Source organism: Antrostomus carolinensis, unplaced genomic scaffold (assembly GCF_000700745.2).
Source record: "Antrostomus carolinensis isolate BGI_N321 unplaced genomic scaffold, ASM70074v2 scaffold24708, whole genome shotgun sequence".
Lineage (NCBI taxonomy): Eukaryota > Metazoa > Chordata > Aves > Caprimulgiformes > Caprimulgidae > Antrostomus > Antrostomus carolinensis.
The window spans coordinates 1-22,286 of NW_010333988.1; the positions used below are offsets into that span (position 1 = coordinate 1).

At 37.0% G+C, this 22,286-nt stretch overlaps 1 protein-coding gene across 1 annotated transcript; it reads right to left on the reverse strand.

Moving 5' to 3' along the window:
* Window positions 1-591: 591 nt before the first annotated feature.
* On the reverse strand, window positions 592-21,686 carry LOC104520241 (WD repeat-containing protein 47-like; the record flags this gene model as incomplete). Its single annotated transcript, XM_029086517.1, is given in 12 exon segments — window positions 592-761; window positions 4,095-4,252; window positions 5,457-5,532; window positions 6,244-6,501; window positions 6,608-6,786; window positions 9,394-9,517; window positions 11,792-12,392; window positions 12,395-12,593; window positions 14,177-14,261; window positions 14,905-14,988; window positions 16,799-16,965; window positions 21,570-21,686. Coding segments are annotated over 12 exon segments (2,218 nt in total), but the record flags the coding sequence as incomplete, so codon positions are not given.
* Between the last annotated feature and the right edge of the window lie 600 nt (window positions 21,687-22,286).

A 22,286-nucleotide genomic window follows, 5' to 3' on the forward strand; every position in this document is an offset into this window, starting at 1 on the left:
CAAGGAACAGAATGAAGCATACTTTGTTTATCACTGATAGTCCTGCAACCTTTAAAGCAGCTACAGTGATAATACAGAATATTTTAGGCAAGGGCAGGTATATTACCAAGCATAAACATTGTTGTGGATTTTCCATAGAACACACTATTTCAGTTACTAGAGTTCAAATGAAATCTGTAAGAATCTTATTTTTATTGAGTATTGCTTGAGCTTGCTACAGTTCCTAAAGCTTTGGAAAAGGTACACGGACCGACTCCACAGCCAGCTCCAGCCAAGGTTGAGAGAGCACATAATCTGTTTGTTTTACCATATCTGGAAAAAAAAAAATCTACCAGAAGACAGCACAATGCCAGAAAGTCTTGTAAATCAAGACCAAAATGCAAACAAACAAAAAAACCAAACCAAACCCAAAAGATAATCCCCAGCCCCTTGGTGGCTCTTTGCTGGGCAGAGACAACTGTGATGGTGAAAGGGAAAAGAGACTAAGTTAATCAAAGCATTATAAAAATAATAAAACCCATTAACTAATTAATTAATGTAATTTGAACATATTTGACAAATAATTGAAAATAAATTGTTTAAACACACTACCTGTTGCATTACAGGTTTCTGCATTAAAAGGCAGTACTTTCACATATTTATCATTAGAACCAGTAGCTAAGAGCTGTCCACAGGGACTCCAGGCTACACAGTAGATTGATCCTTTATGATGCTTGTTCCTTTTGAAGCGTACTACAGGTTGTTTAGGAGTGTTATAAGCACTGAAAAAAAAAAGAAAAAGAATATCCAATTTCCTTTTACTTGTAAGGAAAACAATGTATTCTAAAATGAAAATACCATTTTTCTGTTATTTTAGGTAACATGAAATACATACGACTGTTTGCATTGAAACATACATGTGACTGGAGACAAAACAAAAGGATCTTCTCTATCCTATTTTCTCAGTTTTTCCTCATCTCCCCACTCTACTTGTGATTGGACATGCAAGAGAACTTACACAGTCCCTTCATCTATAAAGGGCTGAAAACAGATAAAATGTAGTAATTACTAGCTACATACAGTGAAACCTTATCCCCAGAGTCCTAAATTGTTGGGATTTTTCTCCAAATCCCTCATACTTCAACATCTTGATCCTGTGGCCACTTTTGAATGTGCTTGAGTTCAATTAAGCAACAGCAGGCCAAGAAAGCTCCTAAGGCACACACTGTCTATGGCAGCACCCAGTGCAGCTGGCATGGCTGAAGGCTGGGTCTGGGACTAAGCTACCAGGCTACAGGTTGGAAAATCCAGATTCCTGAAAGAAGAAAGCAGAAGGCTGTGTAACCTCTGTGTATGTGTGCAGGAAGGTGTTTCTCATTCAGCTTCCCACCCACCAGACCTAATCCCTAACTGAGGATTTGGTATGATAGCATAATTATGACTGGGCTCCATATACTTGTGTTTGGGGCTGTTGTTGTGCAGAGTAGTACTGTAACAATAAAAATTGAGGCCTGCTGTTTTACCCAAAAGTAGCTGTCTGTGCCATCCTTGCTGTCAGAACAAGTGGGACTCATCAAGCACTTAAAGTCGTTAAAGGCTCAAGAAAAATGCTCCTGTGTTAACCCTACCTGGCAAGGCACAGAAAAATGCTGCCCTAAGTCAAGTACTGTCTCTTCTTTGGCCATTAAATAAATAACAAAGAAAACACGTAATAAAAGAAAAAACTAATATATGGTCATCATTATGAGCCGTGCACTGGATATTTTTTGTTGAATAAGGTGACTTTCACAGCTTCACTCATCTACTAGAAAATCTAATATGGCAGTCTGTGCAAGGAAGATACATTCACCATAATATGTTAATACAGGAATCTTCACAGCATCTAAACATACCATACATTCTTATTTCTGAAACCAGAAACCAGCTTTACACATGGCTGAAATAAAAGGAGCAGTCCCATTGATCTACATTTCCTCTATTTCAATGAATTAATTTCCTAAGATGTTATTTCTGTGTTCCCATAGCAGGAAGTAGTTAACTGCTTAAGATAAAGTAGTGCTGTATCCAACTCCACAACATTCACTCCAGTAACATCAAAAACAGAAATTCAACAAATTAAATTGATATTGAAAAATTCAGAAACCATACTATTAATACTTGAACAAAAGAGGCAGAGAGAAAAAACAGAAGGCAGCTATCTAAGTCTGTTGAAAAACTTTTCAGATAAACATGGCTTTAGTAAAGAATACTAAAATAAATCTACTTGGAAGCTAATTTTATTTTGTTGCCAGAGAGGAAACACATGACAGATTAGCCTAAATCAGGATCACCATTCAACACACTACAGAGCTTCCTAAATGGCCTAATGCCTTATATCACACTCAGAGTTTGGATTCACAACATTTGCTAGGAGGTAGAGGCAGCAGCTGAGAATCACTGACTTTGTCAGGATGTGGGAGCACCTCCCCAGCACAGAGAGCACATGCTGCCAATCATTTGCGTGGAAGCACTGTGGTTATTTGAACAACATCTGCAGCACTGTAATGAGTATCTGTCAGTATTTAATCTCAAACATATGGAAAGAAGCACACTACTATTATACCTTTAGAGAAAGGAAATAAAAACCAAAACCAACCTGCCCTGAATCATACATCAGTTTGAAGGACAATTTTAAAAACTTTAAAAAATCCCAACAGAACTTTGACGTGCAATTAAACAACTGGTATTTACAGATATTCTACACAATTATAGCTTTTTGAAAAACACATCGTTTTGAACACATGTCTAGACTGAGGTTGTTACAAAGATTAGAATATCTTTAAGATAATGTAATCTCTCTGTTGACTTGTAAATCCCGTGATGAAATATTTTTGGCAGACTGTAAGCATAGTGGGGAAAAAAAAACCCAACAAAACAGTAAGAGGAAGTAGTACAAGTTCAGAATTAAGGAAATCTCAGTATTCCTTTCCTAGCCAGATGCACTGCGTCACTTGTCACATCAGATCGTGCACTGTAATGAGAGACTAAGGCTGCAGAGTCGATCTAACCTTTCCCAATGGTTAGAACAACAAGCTTTGTGAGAGCAGACCACAGTTAGTCAATAAAGTGTCCATTGCACTGAAAATGTTTTGCACTGTTTAACAGTCAAGAGGAGGTTGTCTGGGCTTTAAGCCCAGCAAGTCAGCTTGCACTGAGTATCAGAGAAATAAATTATTTTTTTGTTTCATACACTGCCAATAAATATTTTGGAATTAAACTTCAAAGACTACCTTACTGATGATATTTAAGGAGGAAAAAAAAAAAATCAGATTAGTTTTTGAACACTTTGGAAGCCTGAACACGAGTCTTAAATTGGGAAGGTGTCCCAGATAAAGTCACTGTGCATAACAGTAGCTTCTTCTGAAGTTTTAGGTGCCTGCACTTCCTCCCTACTCCAAGAAAATAATGTAATTATTTGGAGCAGAGACAAGGAGATGGTTATTGAGATGGCAATATCTATTTCCAGGTAAAAAAACATTTTTCCCACTCCTATTAAAAAAATGGGTGATAAGAAAATAGGAAAGACTGGGCGCACAGTAAACCACAAATAGTGCTTTTCCTGTCAAGGAACCAAAGCATCAGGAAAGCAGTGTTTATAGTAACAGCGGGCCAACAGACATGCTCTGGCAAATTCTGCTGTAGAAGTTGAAGAAGATACTGCATTCTCTACTGTTAAGTCTGTCCTCCTGCCAGAAACTCCATCTCATGAAGCCCAACTTGTGCTGGCTTGGGAACTGACACATGCTTTCTCCTAGTTTTACAGCTGGAATATAAAACCCAGAAGCCATCACGGTAAACATAGAAAAACCCACTTGCTGAGACAAAAATAATGCTTTTAGAAGGAAATGTGTGGTATTGTGGCAATGCATCTTGACAGTAATGGAAGAGTGCAAAAAAGTAGCCCACCAACTCTTCAGCAGATCATCTTATTTTTGTTTGTCAGTTCAGGTTTCTGAGGAGAAAGCTGCACCATTTATGACAACAAAATAAAGGTGTGAAATATACAGGTATCAGTAGCTACAGGAGAAAGAAGTGCTATGATACAGAAAAATAAATTATTATAGAAGTTTTCTTACCTTGGGTCAATTACTTCTGGATAGGCACAAACTCTCAAAGTTTTAGAGTTGGAGCCAACAGCATATAAACTCCCACTGGGATGAAAGGCTACAGCTCTAACAGCTTGTGTGTCTTCTAGAGTATTAATGCAAATGAACTGCTTTTTTGATTTGTCATCCTGTGTAGAAGGGTAACAGTAAAATCAGGTTCTTCAGCATAAAACCAGACATTTAAAAGGGGATGACAGTGTTTTGCAGAATAATATAAAACTACTGGACCAAAGTATTAGTAAGTAGCAGCACCAGGCTAAACTATTCAAATTACAGATTTGTAAGACAATGTCTACTCTAGGTCAAGGAGTAGCATACTCTTCAACTCGCTTTTACAGCTAACATTAGATTAACATCTCTCATTCCCCCTCCAGGCTTCCAACAGCTTTTGTTCTTCTAAACAGCCCATCTCAGACACATAATATTACAGTTTATTTCTGTGTAAACACATTTGATCTGTGTGAAACTTGTGAGGGGAACAAAGCTGCATTTTTACTGAAAATAATCCAAGTTATAAACACAGTTTATAAAACAAATATAATACTAAACATAAGAATCAGCTTTTCACCCTGTAATTATGCAGCTCCACTGCTGCATAATTAAATTATGCTAAGCTTTATTACATCATCCTTCTGACTTCATCACCACTTTTCTAAAATTCTGGTTTTTATTTATCTGATACAGAAACTTTGGAATGTACTTTCTGCAAAATTATTTCCCTGAAGTTGGACCATACTGACTGGAGTCCAACAATCAAAGTTTCAACCCATAAAACACAAACCAATGGTTGTAAGAGACATTCCATTGGAACCTCTGTTGTAGAAAGAGAAGCCAAGGGAGCTGGGACTGTTTGGCCTTGAGATCAGAAGGGCTTTTCAGGGGGTGTGTGTGTGTATACAAATACCTGACAGGAGGAGTAAAGAAGATGGAGCTAAACTCTTCTCAGTGGTAGCCAATGAAAGGACAAGAAGCAATGGACACAAATGGAAATATAGGAAATTCCATTTAAACTTTGTTGTTGTTTAAAAAACACTATGAGGGTGGTCAGACATGGGAACAGGCTGTCCACAGAGGCTGTGGAGTCTCCATCCTTGATACTCAAAACCCAACTGGACCCAGCCCCAAGCAACCTGCTCTCATTGACCCTTCTTTGAGCAGTGGGTTTGGATTCAGTCTCCAGATGTTTCTTTCAGTCTTAATGGTTCTGTGATTCTATAGGTCAATCAAAATTCATTCTAAGTATCTACTAACAATGAGAAGATGTCCCACACTCAGGATTAAACACTGAATCTTGTGAAAACAGAAACTGTAAAGGACAGTAAGAAAACTCACCTCATCACTCCTTGTCCTAGTTAAATTCCCTGAAGAGTCTTCCAACTGTGGCTGAGTGACAGCATGTTCTGATACACTGTTTTGATTTGGTGAAGAGTTTAAATTCACAAGACATAAAACAAAAAAAAAAAAACAAGGGCAGGGACAGATTTGTTTATAATTATTTTTTTGACTAAAGTTCCAGTTCCAGTCATTCTCAGAACTGACCAATTTGTGTGGACAAGTGTTATGCATGTCTGATTATCATTAAACTATTATTTTTACAAGGGGTTGCCATTTTTGCAGCAACTCCAGCCATTGAACAAGTGAATGCAAGTTAAAAATATCTGCTTTCATTCCATAACATACATAGGTATACACATATTTACAAACATACATGCAAAAGTGGTTGTTGCTTTCAGGTCAGCACTACCTTCAGTTAACGGAAGTAGTCCAGTTCCCACTCTGCCCTGCCTCTCTCTCAATGCATCTAGTTTGTACTTCATAAAAAAGCTTTCAGAAACTTGTAGAACACAAAATAAGAACTATATATATAATTTGCAATAAAAAACCTGAAATTTAAAATAAACATAAAATGTAAACCATAACAAATAACCACTATTTCTCATGTGTGCTGTCAAAAAAGGATTTTATAATATCTATAAAATATTTAGAAAACACCGATCATGAGCTAAATATCCCTATTCAATGTCAACTTAACTTGGTAACTAAAAATAAACACAAACAGTTACTCCCACAGTGCTAACAGAAGGGTATTTCCAGTCCTGAACAGTCTCAAATAACTTACGTTTGATTCCCCTGTACAGGGGACTCTTCAGGAAAGGGTATCTGATTAGCTGATCCACGCTTCCGAGGAGTGCTTGTGTTAACATTCTGGCTATCAGCTGTTGTCCTCTGACTAGCATCTGAAGGCAGCGATGTAAAGTTACTTGCTGGATTGGTAGATGCATTCCCTTTGCTCCCGTTACATTGCTGGCTAAGGGTTTGTACATCATTTCCAAGACTGTCCATACCTATATTTAATTCTCCTAGTTTCTGGATAGATCTAATAATAAATGACAAGAAAAAACACAAACCACCAAACCAGGTTGTTATGAGAACTTGATAAGGGATAGGAGTGGGTGGAGGAAGAAGCAACAAAACCCCCCAACCTGTTCAGAAACTGTTCAGTAAGATTCTGTTGCTGGTCAGCTCCGTCTTCTTGATTTACACCTCCCTCCAATAACATTTGCTGGTACAACTGTCGTTGTTGCTCTTTCTGTTCCAAGTGCTGCTGGTAACGTAGTCTTTGTCTGTAATATTCCTGAAACTGCTCTGTTGAATCACGAAGCTAAAAAGAAATGAAAATTAATGATGAAAATTTAATAGTTAATTGTGGTATTTGACCTAAATATTCACTTTTTGATTCATTATTTCAATACAGGCATCAAAAGGCACAGCAGATTCTCCTCTGAGGAGTAATGTTTTCATTCTTCCTTAAAACCAGACACAATTTACATATTAAGAAAGGAAATCAGTGCCAGCCTGTGCTATTCACTGTTGAAGTAGTTCTGCCATAATTCAGGAGACTCCTCTTTCCTGCAAAACTTCCAAAGTATTACTTAAGATCAAAACAAATAGGTGACTGGAAACTGAAAATAAAAATCAGAAAACAATGTAAGCTACACTCCGAATTCCAAGTCATATTTTCACTACAAATTTAGTATTTTCTGCCACATTGTCACCTTCCTGCCATCAGTCTGCAGAGCTGATTTACCTCTCCCAGTAGCCAACCTTGAAGTGGTCTATTCAAGTCTTACATCTTACTTTTGAAATTGGTGCCTTGTTCTAACTTTAAAATTCTTTACTTTCTAGACCAAACACAAATACTTGAACTTCCTTTCTTATAGTCTCTTTCCTTTTACATACTATCTTTGGCTTCCCACACTGCCAGCTCCCAAGGACTCAATGCCTTCTGCATTCCCCAGTCCTCATTTTCTCTCTGTGCCACTAGTTACAAATGCTACTATCATAAAACGACTGTGAACAAGTTAAAAATGAACAAGCAAACATACCCTACAGAAAACCAAAAGCAGTTTAGTCCAAGGACAAAATATCAACACTGAAGTGCCATGCATTTTCTATAGAAAAAAACCTGCACTGTCACCAACTAGTAGGAAAAAAAAAAGTAGTAAAAGAAAAAAAACCCAGGTGTTGTTTTTTTGTTTGTTTTTGAAAGTGACATCTTTGTCATCTAGTGACTCTAAGTTGTGCAAGGACATCCTCATAACTTTGCATTAGTTCAGACAACTCATGCAGAAGATCTTTCTTCATAACTATGAGGCTTTGTGTTTCTTCTAAATAAAAATACTTGCATAATGATTGTGTTCTCTGATACAATAATTTTTTTTGTTTATAGCACTGTTGCATTTGTAAAATGTTTGCCACCTTAGGTTTCCTGAGATGAATACTTGCAATTTAGAAACTCTGAAGTTATCTTCAGAAGTCTAGAAAGCATTTATTCTCTGCATTTCAAATACATGAACTATTCCCCAGTCACTGGGTTATAATCCTTCAAAGCAGCAGGTATATTCTTGCCTATACTTCTTTCCATGATTGATGCTTGTTTGTTGCAATTGGATTCAATGTCTTTATTACCCAAACCAACACCTAAACCTAAAATATGTTGCCCAGATGCCCTATTTTATAAACTCTAGCTTATAACTCAATCCCTCCAGGAACACTGCAAAAATAGAGCTATGAAAAGAAGCTTAAATGAGTTTCTTACTTGCACAGGTATACACATAAACCACTACGATGTGGAAAACAAAACCAGGTGAAATTGGACTGGGCACTACATTCTCCTCTACGTGTGTGTAGACTGATGAACATCTTCACCTCCAGCACAGCATCTCCCGTCTTAATTCTCTCCTACAAATTCTGTCCCCTTCTTCTTTTTCCTTTTGAAGCCTACTCTTTTACACGTCTAGCTAAACTCTTTCCTCCCTCCTCTTATTCCCAATGTGCATACACAACACTGTTGCAGCAGAGAAGTTACTCAGCAAAGTCCTTGAGGGGAGTGAAGTCCTCAAGTTTGGCGGACTTTGTTAATCCTCCGATAGGCCCCATTGCCTCACTCAACTATCCAGAGTCTGCAAGAATACAGCCCTGTCAAGACTAGACTGGTTTTCAGTACCATATAGATGTCATAAGCTGAGATAAAGTTTACTTAAGAAAAATCAAACTGAAGTCTGCAAACAAAACAGACCATAGAGTCAATATTACTCATCATTACTGAATTAAGAGACAGATATTTAAAACTGCAGAAACAGAATAGCTAACTGTCTTCATTGTTTCCTACTGAACTATTATTTCACTTTCCCTATATTGCTGTTAAGGATAAAAAAGGAAAAAAAGGATAGTCAAGGCACAAGTCTTCAAAGATGAATCCAAAAAAAGGTTACTCTAGGATTCTGAAAAGCAAAAATACATTTACTAGGGAATTATTCCATTTTAATGTCCCTGTGTTCTAGACAGAAAATGATGTAAAATGACCTATGAAACTTGGTGTATACACCAAAAATTGCAGGCTACATGCCAGATTCCTCGCTAAAACACTAAGAGGATTCTTAAGCGTTGTTTAATCTAACATTGCTGGCTTTGAGTACTGCAAAGCACTTTTTTTTTTAAGGGATACACAACAGTTTAGCAACACTGCTGACGTAAGAAGGCACACTAATCAGCTGCATTACAGACTCAAATGACAGTAGAACTTTATACAGCGGGAAAAAATGTAGTTTCTTATACAAGATGCAATATGGTATTTTCACTATAGTAAAAACAACATTCAAAGCAACCCATTGTCATGCATGAAGTTCTCAACACAAAGGCAAACCATTATGAAGTGATGAGAACACAGCTCAAAGTGCCTCATTATTTTTAAACAAACAACCACTACCTCATTTTTCTCTTGTTTGGCTGATCCCTGACTCTGTGCTCCATTAAGTGGTTCATTTTCTGGAACTGAACTCTGGCACAAAGTCTCACTGTTGATGGGATGCTGTGGCTCAACAGGAGTATCACTTCTTGCAGCAACATGGAAAAGAACAGAAGCTTAATTGAGAAAAATTAAGAGTAGAAAATCCCCTGGTAAGTAGAGAATGATAACATTCTAGAGTAAAATCTGATAACACAAGTGTGCCAACTAAAGTCTCATAAAACTGAAGATACTGCTTAGGAAAAAAAATGTCAGTTGCAATGGGTTACACTAAACAAAATAAAACCTCTAACAAAGAGTCAGTGTGCTTTATTCCCACATTTTACAAAATCCTTACCACCGTGGGATATCCAAATTCCACATCTTCTATCCCTACACTTGAATTTTATATATATATATATACACACACACACACTCTTTAACGAGTTATTAAAGATCTCCTATTTTCAAAGCAATTATGTGCATGGAATGTATCAGATATATTGACTAATGTCTTCTATAAAATACTAGTTGAATTACCACTACCAATCTGAATTTAAACTATGTTTAACATCTGTCAGCTTGAACATTCCTGAAAGTGCTACACAGTTATATCAGTTTTGTTATTCTTGTATTATGTAACCACTTGTGCATGGAACTCCTTCCAAAATGCTTTAGCAACCAGTAAGTGTGCAGAACACATTAAAAGCCTTGGATTTTGTCACTTTAAAGTCTTCTTTTCTCAGTGACTTGTAGTGAAGCTCTTTAAGAGGTTATTTTAAAATTTTTGTGCATCTCTGTGTATAATAACAAAAGTAACTTTGCTGACCAAAGGACAAATAAATGCTTGCTGAATATAATTTACAAAAGAAATACCATATTTTTGTCATGTGCAAGAGGAAGCAAGGGCCAGATTTACATGAAGCTCAGCTTCCCGCTTCCACCCTTGCAAATACTGTCATTTAAGTTGGACACTTAATCTGACATTGGATTTTCTTCTGAAAAATGAGCAGTAAAATTACTGGATTCACAATTCATTAGTATCTTCAGGAGATACACATTTTAAAAGTGTAACACAAGGGGTACTTCCATAAGACTTAAGCTATCCACAGAAACTCTAGTTGTGAAGAGGCTGGTAAAACCAAAGACTTAAAAGTGGATCATTTAGAATCAAACAAAATAGATCCTTTCAAGAGAAGCATTAAGATAAAGTATTCAAACATACATTACTGTAAAATTTTCCATTCTCATTTGTGAACTGACATCAGTATGATAGTGCTTGTTTCCTTTTTATTGAGTTTAGTTACAGCTGCTCTTTACCTTAATGCAATATATAGAAATATTGCTGTAAGCCAAAACTAATAGACAGTGTCACCAACTGCAGCCAAGATTGAACATCCCAGCTCTGCAAGTGTCCTCTGCTGGCCAGTGCACCCAAGTGCAGTGCTAGTTACCCACCTGGCTCTCCAAGAACCTAAAAAGCTGGCAGCTGCTTTCTAGAGAAGCACAGCTATAACATTTAGAAACGGGCAGAATTGCTGATCAAAATAAAGGCCAAGCAAAAACATGATGATAAGCTCTTAATTGACAAGTACCATTTCTCCTAGTTACCAGGACTTTTCTCTCAGAAGGTAAAAAGTGCAAAGTTTTGATACAGGCTGTAGTTCTTAAGGAAGGAGAGAAGTCAGTCTTGAAGTCTACGCTTCATTAAAATAAGTTATTAATTGCATTCACCACTCTCACAACCCAACTATCTCCAAGTCCAATAAGAAAACTTAATACATTAAGCCACCTTATTCAGATTTGGTTTAAAAAACAGTACATAAATAGTTAAGCCAAACTACTACTGTAACAATTTAAGTGATAGAGGAATGCTACAATGACAGCATATATACTAATTTCCACTGACTTCACTGGGACTATTTCTATATGTAAATTTTTAAGTATACTTAATCAGTTACAGTGTCAGGACCAAGATTTACAGACACATGAGGACAGAATGGGATGGGGAAAGAAGATGGCATTACAGCTGTTCCACTGTCTCTATTTATTCACCTGCAATGAAAGAATTCAGTAATACACAAATCTTAGCTATATTCTGTTACATAATCAGAGCATATTTATGCCTCTTGCTAGGATTTCAACTTTAAGGAGTCCACATTGAATCCACAGGGCTCAAGATCAAATATGAAAATCTATTTTTATCATAAAAGCGTAAGAAAGAAAACACCTTGTATACAGAGTTTTAATGACAACAGAATTTAAACAAGCAAATTATGTTTCAGTGTTACAATTATGTTCAAAGTTACAGTGCAGGTAAGAACCCAGTGTACAAAGTGCAACATAAGCCAAGGTAAAATAAAGCTACAGTTGCACTTACCGCTCAGGTGACTCTTCAAAAATGCTGTGACACTCAGTATTCTCAAGCATGAGACTTCGGCTGAGATTCTGTACTCCTGGGTAATGGAAATTAGCAAAGGAGTGCGACATTGGAGAAGTTTTGGTCCCAAGGTCTGTGACTCGCTTATCATGACTTGTTAATCCACATGACAGCCCATCTAAGGCAGGGTTTAAGGAGCGGGTCATGTAAGCATCTGCTGACTGAGGCCGCCTCATTGGGGATGATGGATAAGGAGAAAGTTTGCTGATAAGAGGTGTCAAAAGATCAGCATAAGCAGCTTTTGTAGGCTTGAGGAGTTTATCAACATGAATATTAAGCATCTTTTGTTCAAAAGCACATGAGAAAACAGTAGCTGGCAGATTCTGCAGCCATGATAATAAGCTAAGGTCCAAGTCATCACACCCATTACCGCACAAGAGATCAATGCCCAGCAATACTTCACTTTCTGTGATTTCTTCTCCTGTTGCTTTACTCTGACAGAATTCCACACAACATTCATAAAGCAATCCCTTCATTACAAGCTGAAATAAACGATTGCTACTTGCTTTGAAGCCAGCCTCACTCAGTTTCCTATCAAAAGAATAAACTCTGCCACCATGACGCAGGCTTCTTCAAAGCAGTGAACCCGAGCAGTGCTGGGATTCCAGTCCTTGAACTCGGCGTGGTTGGTCAAGCGAGGCAGCGTCAGCAGCAAGCAGAGTTTGCTATAGTCTTCCTTAGAGGGACAATATTCTTCCAACGCATGTAGGCACTGGACAGCCTCTCGCATTGTAAACTCCAGCTACAGAAATATTAAGAGAGTAGTTTGTGGTACATACGTTTCTACAATAAAAGTTAGTTGAAAAAGACCAGAGAGTAGCACAATTTCCCTGCTAACATTCCTTTATTACTCTTATTGTTTATATTTTAATTAAAACAGCATACAATATAGCGTCTGAGTCTGATGATGCAAATGTAGTTACAGCAGAGATAAATTCCTGGAAGCTTTGATTTCCTAAAATCCCCCGCCCAGTCCCATCTTCTACCGATCTATGGAACTTTTTCATGTCACTGCAGGTTCGATAGGCTTAAAATCTTAAATCTGTAGCTAAATCGGTTCAATTCTATTGTAGCACAGAAGGTTGCTTCCATTCTCAGAGCCAGCTGACTTATTTTCCCCTTTTTTATGTCTATCAAAAGCTACTGGCACAAGTTATAAAAGGCGTGTAGACATCTGTAGTTTCCAGTGATTAGCAACTTTGAGTTGGCTTTTATACTCAGATTTTCTGTTCTTCAGTCAAAAAATGTTTAAAAAGTTCAAAAAGTTCTTAGAAGACCTCCAAATGAATAGAAAGCTTTCATACAAAGCTTGTTGATAGTTAAAAGCCAAGAACCATGTTAAATACACATAACTTGGCATTTTTAGTACAAAGATTAAAAAAAAAAATAAAACCCAGCACTTAACGCGCGTTACCTAGCATCTGCTCAATACAGCGGCCTTTCATCCACAGTGTGCCAACACATTTGGTAACATTCAAAACAAAAAATAAAGGATAAATCTGATTTTTATTTTCCTGCAGTGCTATCTACTAACAGTTTACACTGACTGATTAGAGGAATAGTAAACCTTCCCTGTACAACTATAAAGAGAGACTTTTAGCTTTCTCTCTACACTGTCAAGAGAAGACTCCGCAGTACAACATATGTGTAATAGGACAGAGAATTAAAATCAATTCAGTTTGGAAAATGAAATAAATTGTCTTAAAATTACTGACATTCTTCATTTTAAATTTCATAACATTTTTATGTTAGAAATTTGGTATTCCTGTATTATCAATATAAATTAAAAACCATAATTAAATTCACAATCTGAACACCTTCTAAGTTAATGTCTCTTTCCATATTGAAAACCCAAGTTCACAACTCCTGCTGTTTGCACATTTAACTGAATCAGTCCTTTGTGAACACATCTGTTCCCTCCAAAGAAACAACTGTGTCTTTTCTCTCTAAAAGCAACAAAAATTAAGTTTTAAGATTAATTCAAATGAGAATCTTTCACCTGGTCCCACTTATGATAATAAATTTCTGTGATTCTGAGACCTTTGAAAGAAAAAGCCCTGCATTTTAGCATAATGGCCTAGAGTAAGTATCAGTATCAGGACCACAAACACAGCATATGGTCACTGAGCTAAGGTTTCAAGCAGCCCTTAAGACCTGGGAGCCACATTCATTTCCAAAGGATACCAATTATTTTTTCCATTGTTTCTGAAACTATTTGGTAATAGCTAAAATTTAGTGCTGGGAGCTTCTGCTCTGCATTTAATCAGGATATCTCAAGAGGCTTCCTGACAGTAAAAAAAATCCCAAACCAGATACAATTCTTACATGCTGAGGCTCATCTTCTGCTGACATCGCATTGTTTACACATAAGGCTTCCAAGAACTTCTGCTTCATTATAATGTAACGGAACCTGCAGGTGAGAAGTGAAATGCTATACAACTTGATCCAGTAGCTAAACATTCTTTTAGAGATGAGCAGGGTATTTTACAGCAAATTTTTAAGTTGGGCATAGAAATTGCAATGACAGTGAACTCTGATCTCAAATTTTAACAGATTGGTAACCACAAAATTATTTTTAACAGGAGATGTCTTTTTCAATTATTGCTTTCAGAAATATTACATTAAAAATATTAGACAGCTAATAAAAAAAGTGTAGCAATCATACTCATTTCTTGATTAGAAATATGACAGAGCATAAAATATAAAATATAAATATAAAATATAAAAATAAAAATATAAAATAAAAATATATTTTTTAATGTTTTAAAAACAGTTGCATAAATTAATTTCTCATGCTTCTACAATTATGAGGACAGAGTACAACATGCACAGTATTCCTAAAGTGTATGGCAAATGAAAACTCATTACAGATTGTGTGCACATATTTTTCATAGTTTAAGTTAAAAAAATCATATGCACACACTTTCAGAACTGTATACAGGTTAGAAAAAAAAAAATAAGATGAAAAACTTAGAACTACTGCTTTAATACACAATACTTAGAAATTAATGTTTTTTCCACAACTCCAATACTTGAAACACATTCTATTTTACCTTTTCTTGTCGAATTTTTCCATACATTCAAGAGGCTGAATAAATTGAAGAACCTCATCCCACTGACCATCAAGAATCAATTGCCTAGGAAAACAAAGAGTCACTCCCTTAATTTCACTGGGCAAGAACATCCTTCTTCTAAGTAAGCAGCTCATTTAAGTACACAGCAGTGCTTTGAAAAATTAATGATTTGCACAGATGTCAAGATAACTGTCTGATGTGACCAGTAGTAAAAGCAAAATCCAAATGCTTTCTCACTATTTTGTAAAAATAACTGCATACTGGAAGGACAAATATTAATTACTCTTAAAGGCACGTCAGAAAGGACAAAATAGTCCTGTGTCTCCTGCTTTATTGGTAATTCTTATTTAAAAAAAAAATAAGAAAACAAGTCTTTATTTAAGAGTACAAATAAATACATTGATTCAATTAATATATCCTGAAGAATGAAAGCAAACTTAAAAATCAGTTGTTTTTAATTGCATAAATACTGGGCCTATTTTATAAGGGGGGTGTGTAAACACACAGCTCCCATATGGAGAACTTGAGAGGAATAGCTTGGCAAGAACTATGTCAGCCAAAGAGCTCTAACTCCAAGACCAGTGGGCTGGACTGCACAGATGGATTAGTTCCACCTAGCTCCAATTCTTCATAACCTCATATCACACACAGAGTTCTCTATAAAAGGCCCAGATCTACAAGGAAGGAGTGAGTTTCTCATTAGATGTATACTCCAACTGAGCTAAGAATTAAACAAACAAATACGATTAACAATTTTAATCTTTCTTTTTCATTTCCACACAAACTTAAGGAAAAACTTCTTTACTGCGAGGGTGTCTGAGCAATGGGACAGGCTGCCCAGAGAGGCTGTGGAGTCTCCATCTCTGGAGATGTTCAAAACCCGCCTGGACACTTCCCTGTGCAACCTGCTCTAGGTGAACCTGCTTTACCAGGGGGGTTGGAGAAGATGATCTCCTGAGGTCCTTTCCAACCCCCACCATTCTGTGATTTCACTTTATTCCAATATCCGTAATTTTAATCAAAAGGGAAGCAAGGTCAGAAATGTTGTTCAGTGATAAAAATATATTTTTTAATGTTTTAAAAACAGTTGGATAAATTAATTTCTCATGCTTCTACAAAGTTATTAAGTACCTTTGGTATGAAATAGAAAACAGCAATGCTAAAAAAACTAGTCTGCATCTACAGTGACACCTTTTAATAAGCTTGAGGGCAATATCCTCAATGGTAAATCATACCAACTCTCATCCCTTGATGACAGGAGAGATCCCTTTCATATTGTTTTAAATTTAAAAGAAATCTAGGTATTATTTTGAAATGCAGATAACATTTTTTTGATAAAAGCTTTGGAAACCATTCTACCCATCCTAGGTCTTAGCACTAGAAAATTGTCAAAATATTTTATTTATTTTAGAATTCAATAAACTACACATTCAGTTCCATGTGGCATGGTAAGCAGATATTAACAGATCACCGATTCCAACAGATCTTGCTCTCCCACCCTATTCTTGCTCATGTGCTTTCCCCAACTTACCCTGCACTGACACTTGTCAAGACTCCTTCCCACTTGAATTCATTAGCATGCCAGAAAAATAATTGAGTTAAAATGAATGAACAAGCAATCAAAGAATCTAACTCAACCTGTGCTGATGATGCCTAGTTGCTTACTTCAAATGGCTCACAGAAGGATGTTATTAACTTCAGAGCTGGAACACAGTGCAGGGCTGGACCACAGAATTGGGATCAGGAAGAGGTAGAGTAAGATGAGGGCATAAGACCTCCTGTTTAGTGGCGTGGGGCTACCCACTGAATCACAGCCCAACTGTATGTTTTCATATATGTGGTATTATTTAAGCATTAGAGAAGTAAGTCCTACCTTAGAAAAAGCATGTCGTCTGAAAACAAGCCATTAATGACCCCGCTTTCTTTCTCAAGTGCCAGCATACTGATATGAAGTTTCCTTGAGTTCAGAAAATCTAGTATTAGTTTAATTATTTCAGCTTCTTTAACATTCACTGTTTCTTCAGCCGTCATGATGGCAGCCTAAAAGGGAAGAGAGAATTTTAGCTATGATCAGTATCTTATTTTATGTGTGGTTAATGAATACTGGCTATTAAAAACTATATAAATATAAATAGTTTTATAGGAGAGAATATTGTAGCATTACAACAATTAAATAGACAAGATTAGGAAACTGATTTTAAGAGGTCAATTATGAAGCCACAATTAAGACCTAACAATGCATCTGCATCTTTTTTATTTCTGTCTTATTCATATATAGGGGCCCAGATAAACAAATCTGCCAGGAAATCAATCCTCCTGCAGTATGAAAGTATTGTGCTTACCAAGCCTGCAATATGTGAAATATTCCTTTCTGAAATGCAAACAGTGAAGTTCAAAGAGCATAAAAATGAGCCAGTTCCTATGTCATTATCTAAAGATTTTACACATAAATGTTTCTAACACATACAAAAAGCACAACACTAAAAATGCAATCTCCCCCTACCCCACTTTTGAAGCAGTGTACGATAATTAAGCCAGGGGTTTTAATTCTTCCTTCATAAGGACACTGATTTCTGTCTCTACGCTTTATGAAGAATCTAAAGCTGCAAACCCAAGGTGGCCTAAGCCAGCCCGACTGCTGACTGCAGAGTCCCATTCACTCACCTGCCTCCAGCTGTGTCCCTGGCCCCCCCTTTGCACTCCTCACTTTGTCACAGGGTTAGCTTTTCCACCAACTTGTGTGTTTAAGTGGCTCAGTGGTCTAATGAGCTCTCCAGCCAGCAGAAAGGAAAAGCAGGAAGATGCAGCTGGGGCAGTGACAGGCCACAGCCCTGGCTGCCAGCAGTCAGCTTGTTTAAAGCTCCCATGGATACAACATCCAAGCTCCTTTGCAACAGAATTCCTCCAAGGATATGAGACTTGTAGCATGTACTTCTCTTAGAAAACCTAAAATAAATTCTGCTTCTGGATAAGTCTTGCATGGTTCCTTAAGTCCAACTTAAAGCAGAAGCTGCTCATCTTTTTTAAAAAACCTTAAAAAGACTTTACAGCTGTAGCTCCCAAGTTGATCTGCTGAAAACTATCTGTGAATGGGAAGAAACTCTGTAACACAGCCAAGCCATGTACCATTGCCTCATCGGGAGCTCTTCAAAAAAAAGCTAGTGGCTACAGGAGTGTGATTTCACATCAGAAGTTCAATTCAAGCCCACATTACTGCACAAAGGGGTCATCTGTCTTACCTCTGCCCTCAGCCACAAGTCCCCAGCCACCTCATGGCACCCGCAATGGAGCTGTGTGGTTAGCCAGACCGCTCCTCTGATCCAGGCACAAGTTAAACACTTATTCATTATTAAGTCTTAACCTGACTTAAACTGATTATAAGAGTGCACCAAAGAATAGAGAAGAAGCCAGTATCAGTGATGAACTGCCAGCAGGAGGCAATACCCCCAGGAACAAGGAGAGACAGTGGAGTAACAGTGATCAGAAAGAATAAAGGGAGATAGATGACCACACAGAGCAGCAAGAAGCCCACAGCAATAGGTTACAGTCACTTCAGCTGCTCTCCCTTATAATTCAAAAGGGGCAATAAAAATACTTCTTAATTCCCTCACACAAACATTTGTTTCTGCAGAAATCTAGCAACTACAATGCTGAAAGATGACCAGCTGCAGGTTGTGCAGCTTCCACAGATGACAAGGTGAAGAGATGATACAGTCTCCAGATACCTCTGCCTTGGAAAACTGGAGTCCACAAGCTAGTTATCTATCTCATGTTATGAAAGATGCACAGAAACTGGTAATAAGAAATCAAAGAACAGATATAATAAATTTGAATAATCTAAGTAAGAGCCTCAAAGTATTAACAATAAATTACTTATTTACTGGACAAGAGGGGAAAAGACTAATACTCAAGTATTAGTGAATAGTGAAATAGAATTAGTGAAACTTCTCACTGATCTTCATAAACCAATGATAATGAACTTGAAGGGATACAAAAAATTAGACATTAATATGTTACACTGTCTAAATCCCCAAGTTTTCCATCTTCCTCACAGCTGAATGCCAGCTTTTTTTCCCAAGTAAGTTTTCTCCAGAATATTTGACTAGGAAAGCATTTGATTATAGCAGCATAGTTTATTTTGGAACAACAGAGACCAAATTGTGCCAGATGAAATGGCCTAACTTCTTTTTTATAATGCCTGGTTTTAAGTCTCATTTTAGTCACAGAAGAGTCCAATCACCAAGTATTTTGATGGGTCTCATGAAAGACACACCCAGAGATCATGCACCCACTCTCAGCTAGTGAAGTCAAAGGAACAAATTAAAACCTGGCTTGCAGAAAGCTTTGCTGCAGGAAAGGAAGGAGACAGACACACAAATCCAAAGCCAGAACTTGAGGAAAGATGTTTTTTCCTTACATTTTAGTGCTGTTTCAACTTCCCCTTTTGGCAACTGGATATGGAGTTTTGTTCCCAGAAAAAAATTCAACCCTACCCTTATAAACCAAAGGCAAAAAATCAACACAAATTTAACTATCAGTTTAGTATTAACATCTTAATTCTCAACCTCACCTAATGCATTTGCATTTCTCTTTTATGTTTTATGGCACTGGTGGTTTTTATATAAATTAACTTCCTTGACAAAAGACAAAGTAAAACTTAGGCAAAGCTATACTGAGACTCCCCCTCAGAAAACTACTAGAAAAATGCAGAGTAAGGCTCCCTTTGAAGAAAGGAAGACCAAAAAGCCCAGCTTTCTTTTCAGCTGTATCTACTGGACTGAAGTCTAAACAGAAAGCCACCCTACACAGCTTCAAGACTGTCTTAAAATTAATTATTTATATATTCTATTGATGGGAAAATGAGCATAATACTCAGTAGTTTGCTTAAGACTGCAAAGACATTACGTAATATCTAGTATCTGCAAGAAGTTGTCCTCCATTTTCCACTGTATTTTAAAAGAACAGGTTCGTCCTGAACGTAAAGCCTTTGACAATTCTAACAACTTCATTTACTTTACTGATATTGCCCATAGAAACCAGGATAAAGGATGATTGGCACTCTCTGTATTTGATATGGGACTAGTAAAAGCACTTTTGGGGTCCTGTTTAAAAAATAAAATATAATACCCCAACATAGTTTGGATACTGAACTTCTGGAGATGAGTTGAAGTACACTCATAAGCTCATACAATATGAAAATACTTAGTGTGCCTTTGGTGTCAGAGATACACAAATGGCTAGAAAAGAATGGGAAACCTACTAGAAAAGATTTTCACTTAATTGATTTTTTTTTAGCCTGATGAGCTCAGACTTCTCTTACAAACATTATGCTGCCAAAAACATAAGCAGCACTCTAACACTATAATGAAATATATATAAATATACATAGGCTTACATCACCCCCTATGAAGTGGATCAGTTTTTCTGTGATTCAGTGGTATGCGTGTATGTATGTGCATAATTAAAAATAATAATAATTAAAAAGCAAAGAACAGCTGGGAAACTCAAGATTAGAGCTCAAGCTGCATCTTTGGTCTGTCCCACTGTAATGCTTTCTGCCAGCACATATGGCACATAACGTCACAATCTGATCAGCTCAAGCACTAATACTCAAGAATGATTGAAGCACAGCATTAGCTGGAGACACAAATGAAAGTAATGAGTACAAGAGCTCAACATTTCGGGTGCCTTCTAACAATCAGGTTTTTGCTACAACTTTTTTATCTTACTCAGTCTTTTCAGAACAGCTCTTTTCCACACCTATCCTCATTCCTTCTTTCTCCTATCAACTCCCCTTTATCATCTTCCCCTAGTTCTGTATTTAAATTTGTTTTCGTCCTAATAAATCTACATAAAGAAAAAAAATTGCCACAAATCTGGCACATCTTTTCCCTGCAGCTTCAACAGACGAGACGTCTGATAAACAAGCTCTTTGGAACTTAAGACTACCTACTCCTAAGATTTTCTAGACAGGGGTTTTGCTCTTGTTCTGTTGTTACTCATGTTCTAAGAACATGCCAACAGCAAGAATCCTCTAATGATGTTATAAGCATAGAAAACAATTTTAAAACAATTTCTACATATATATACACACATACTTAGGCATATAAATATACTATTTCAGGAAAATGTTTATAAACTAGAAATGTCTAAAGATAGTGTCTAAGTAGTCTTTAAGTTATCTCACTTAGAATAAATTTAAAATGCATACACATTCACATGATAGAAAATAAGGTTTAATATTCTGGAAAATGAGTAAATAGTGAAATTCTAACATAAGCATTATTCCTATGTTATTTATAATCTGAAATAGATCACTCGCCAATAGTATACAATATGCATTCATAAAACTGGGCAAGGAATATTAAATCTCTAACTACTCAGAAATACAAGAAAGAAATACTAAAATTCAAATCTTAAGTGTCATACTGGGTGAGTAGGGATACGTTTAAAGGGAGAAGCAACACCTAATTAGAAGCCTTGGTTTGCTGGCTTCAGTGACAGCTGCAATGCATCTATAACCTCAGCATCTTGGTGAGCTATGTCACAGAAAAACCAAGTAAGAAGAAATAATACATATTTTAAAAGATGGGTGTTTTGCATAAAAGTTATTTCACCTTTTAACCCATCCCACAGTCACTTACATATGACTCTTGGGCCTGCTCAGAGGCCACTCCGGAGTTCCGCCTACACAGACCCCTCGGGGGACTCGGGGCCCGGTCAGTACCTAGTGGCTCCATTTCTGATGTGCCCTCAATCATCTTCCAGTTATTCTATATTAAAAGAATTTACAAAAAAATGTCTATAGGCCAATTATTCTATTACAATCGATTCCCACAGCAGCAGTGCAACTCACCGACACCCATTTTACCCTAAGAGATCACAATTCATTATTTCAAATGAACTACATCGAATTAAGCCCTTCAGAGAAAACCTTCACCAAACTTTGTATAGCTGAATGAAATATTTTTCTACTCCAATACACAACAAATCAGTGTCCTCTTTTCTTCCTCATACACATTTTTCACTGGCTTGCCCTCTAGTAATCCTTTTTTTTCCCCCCCGCTTAGATCAGCTGTTGCTTTGGAGCCACCACAGCAATCCTTACCTCACCACGCTTCAGAGGTGACTAGCAGAGCTCTCTGCATTCATCAGCCCCTGTCCCCACAGGCACACTCTCTACCCAGAGCACTCGGCATCACCAATGCCAAAAAGGTGACACTAAATTATGCAATACTTCCATATCGGAGTGGAAACAGAATGCAGAAGGATAAAAACCCAAACGCATTACGGACACTAGAAATGAATGCATTTTAACTAAAAAAACCCACTTGCTCATTTTCCCCCCCCCTTCACGTGCG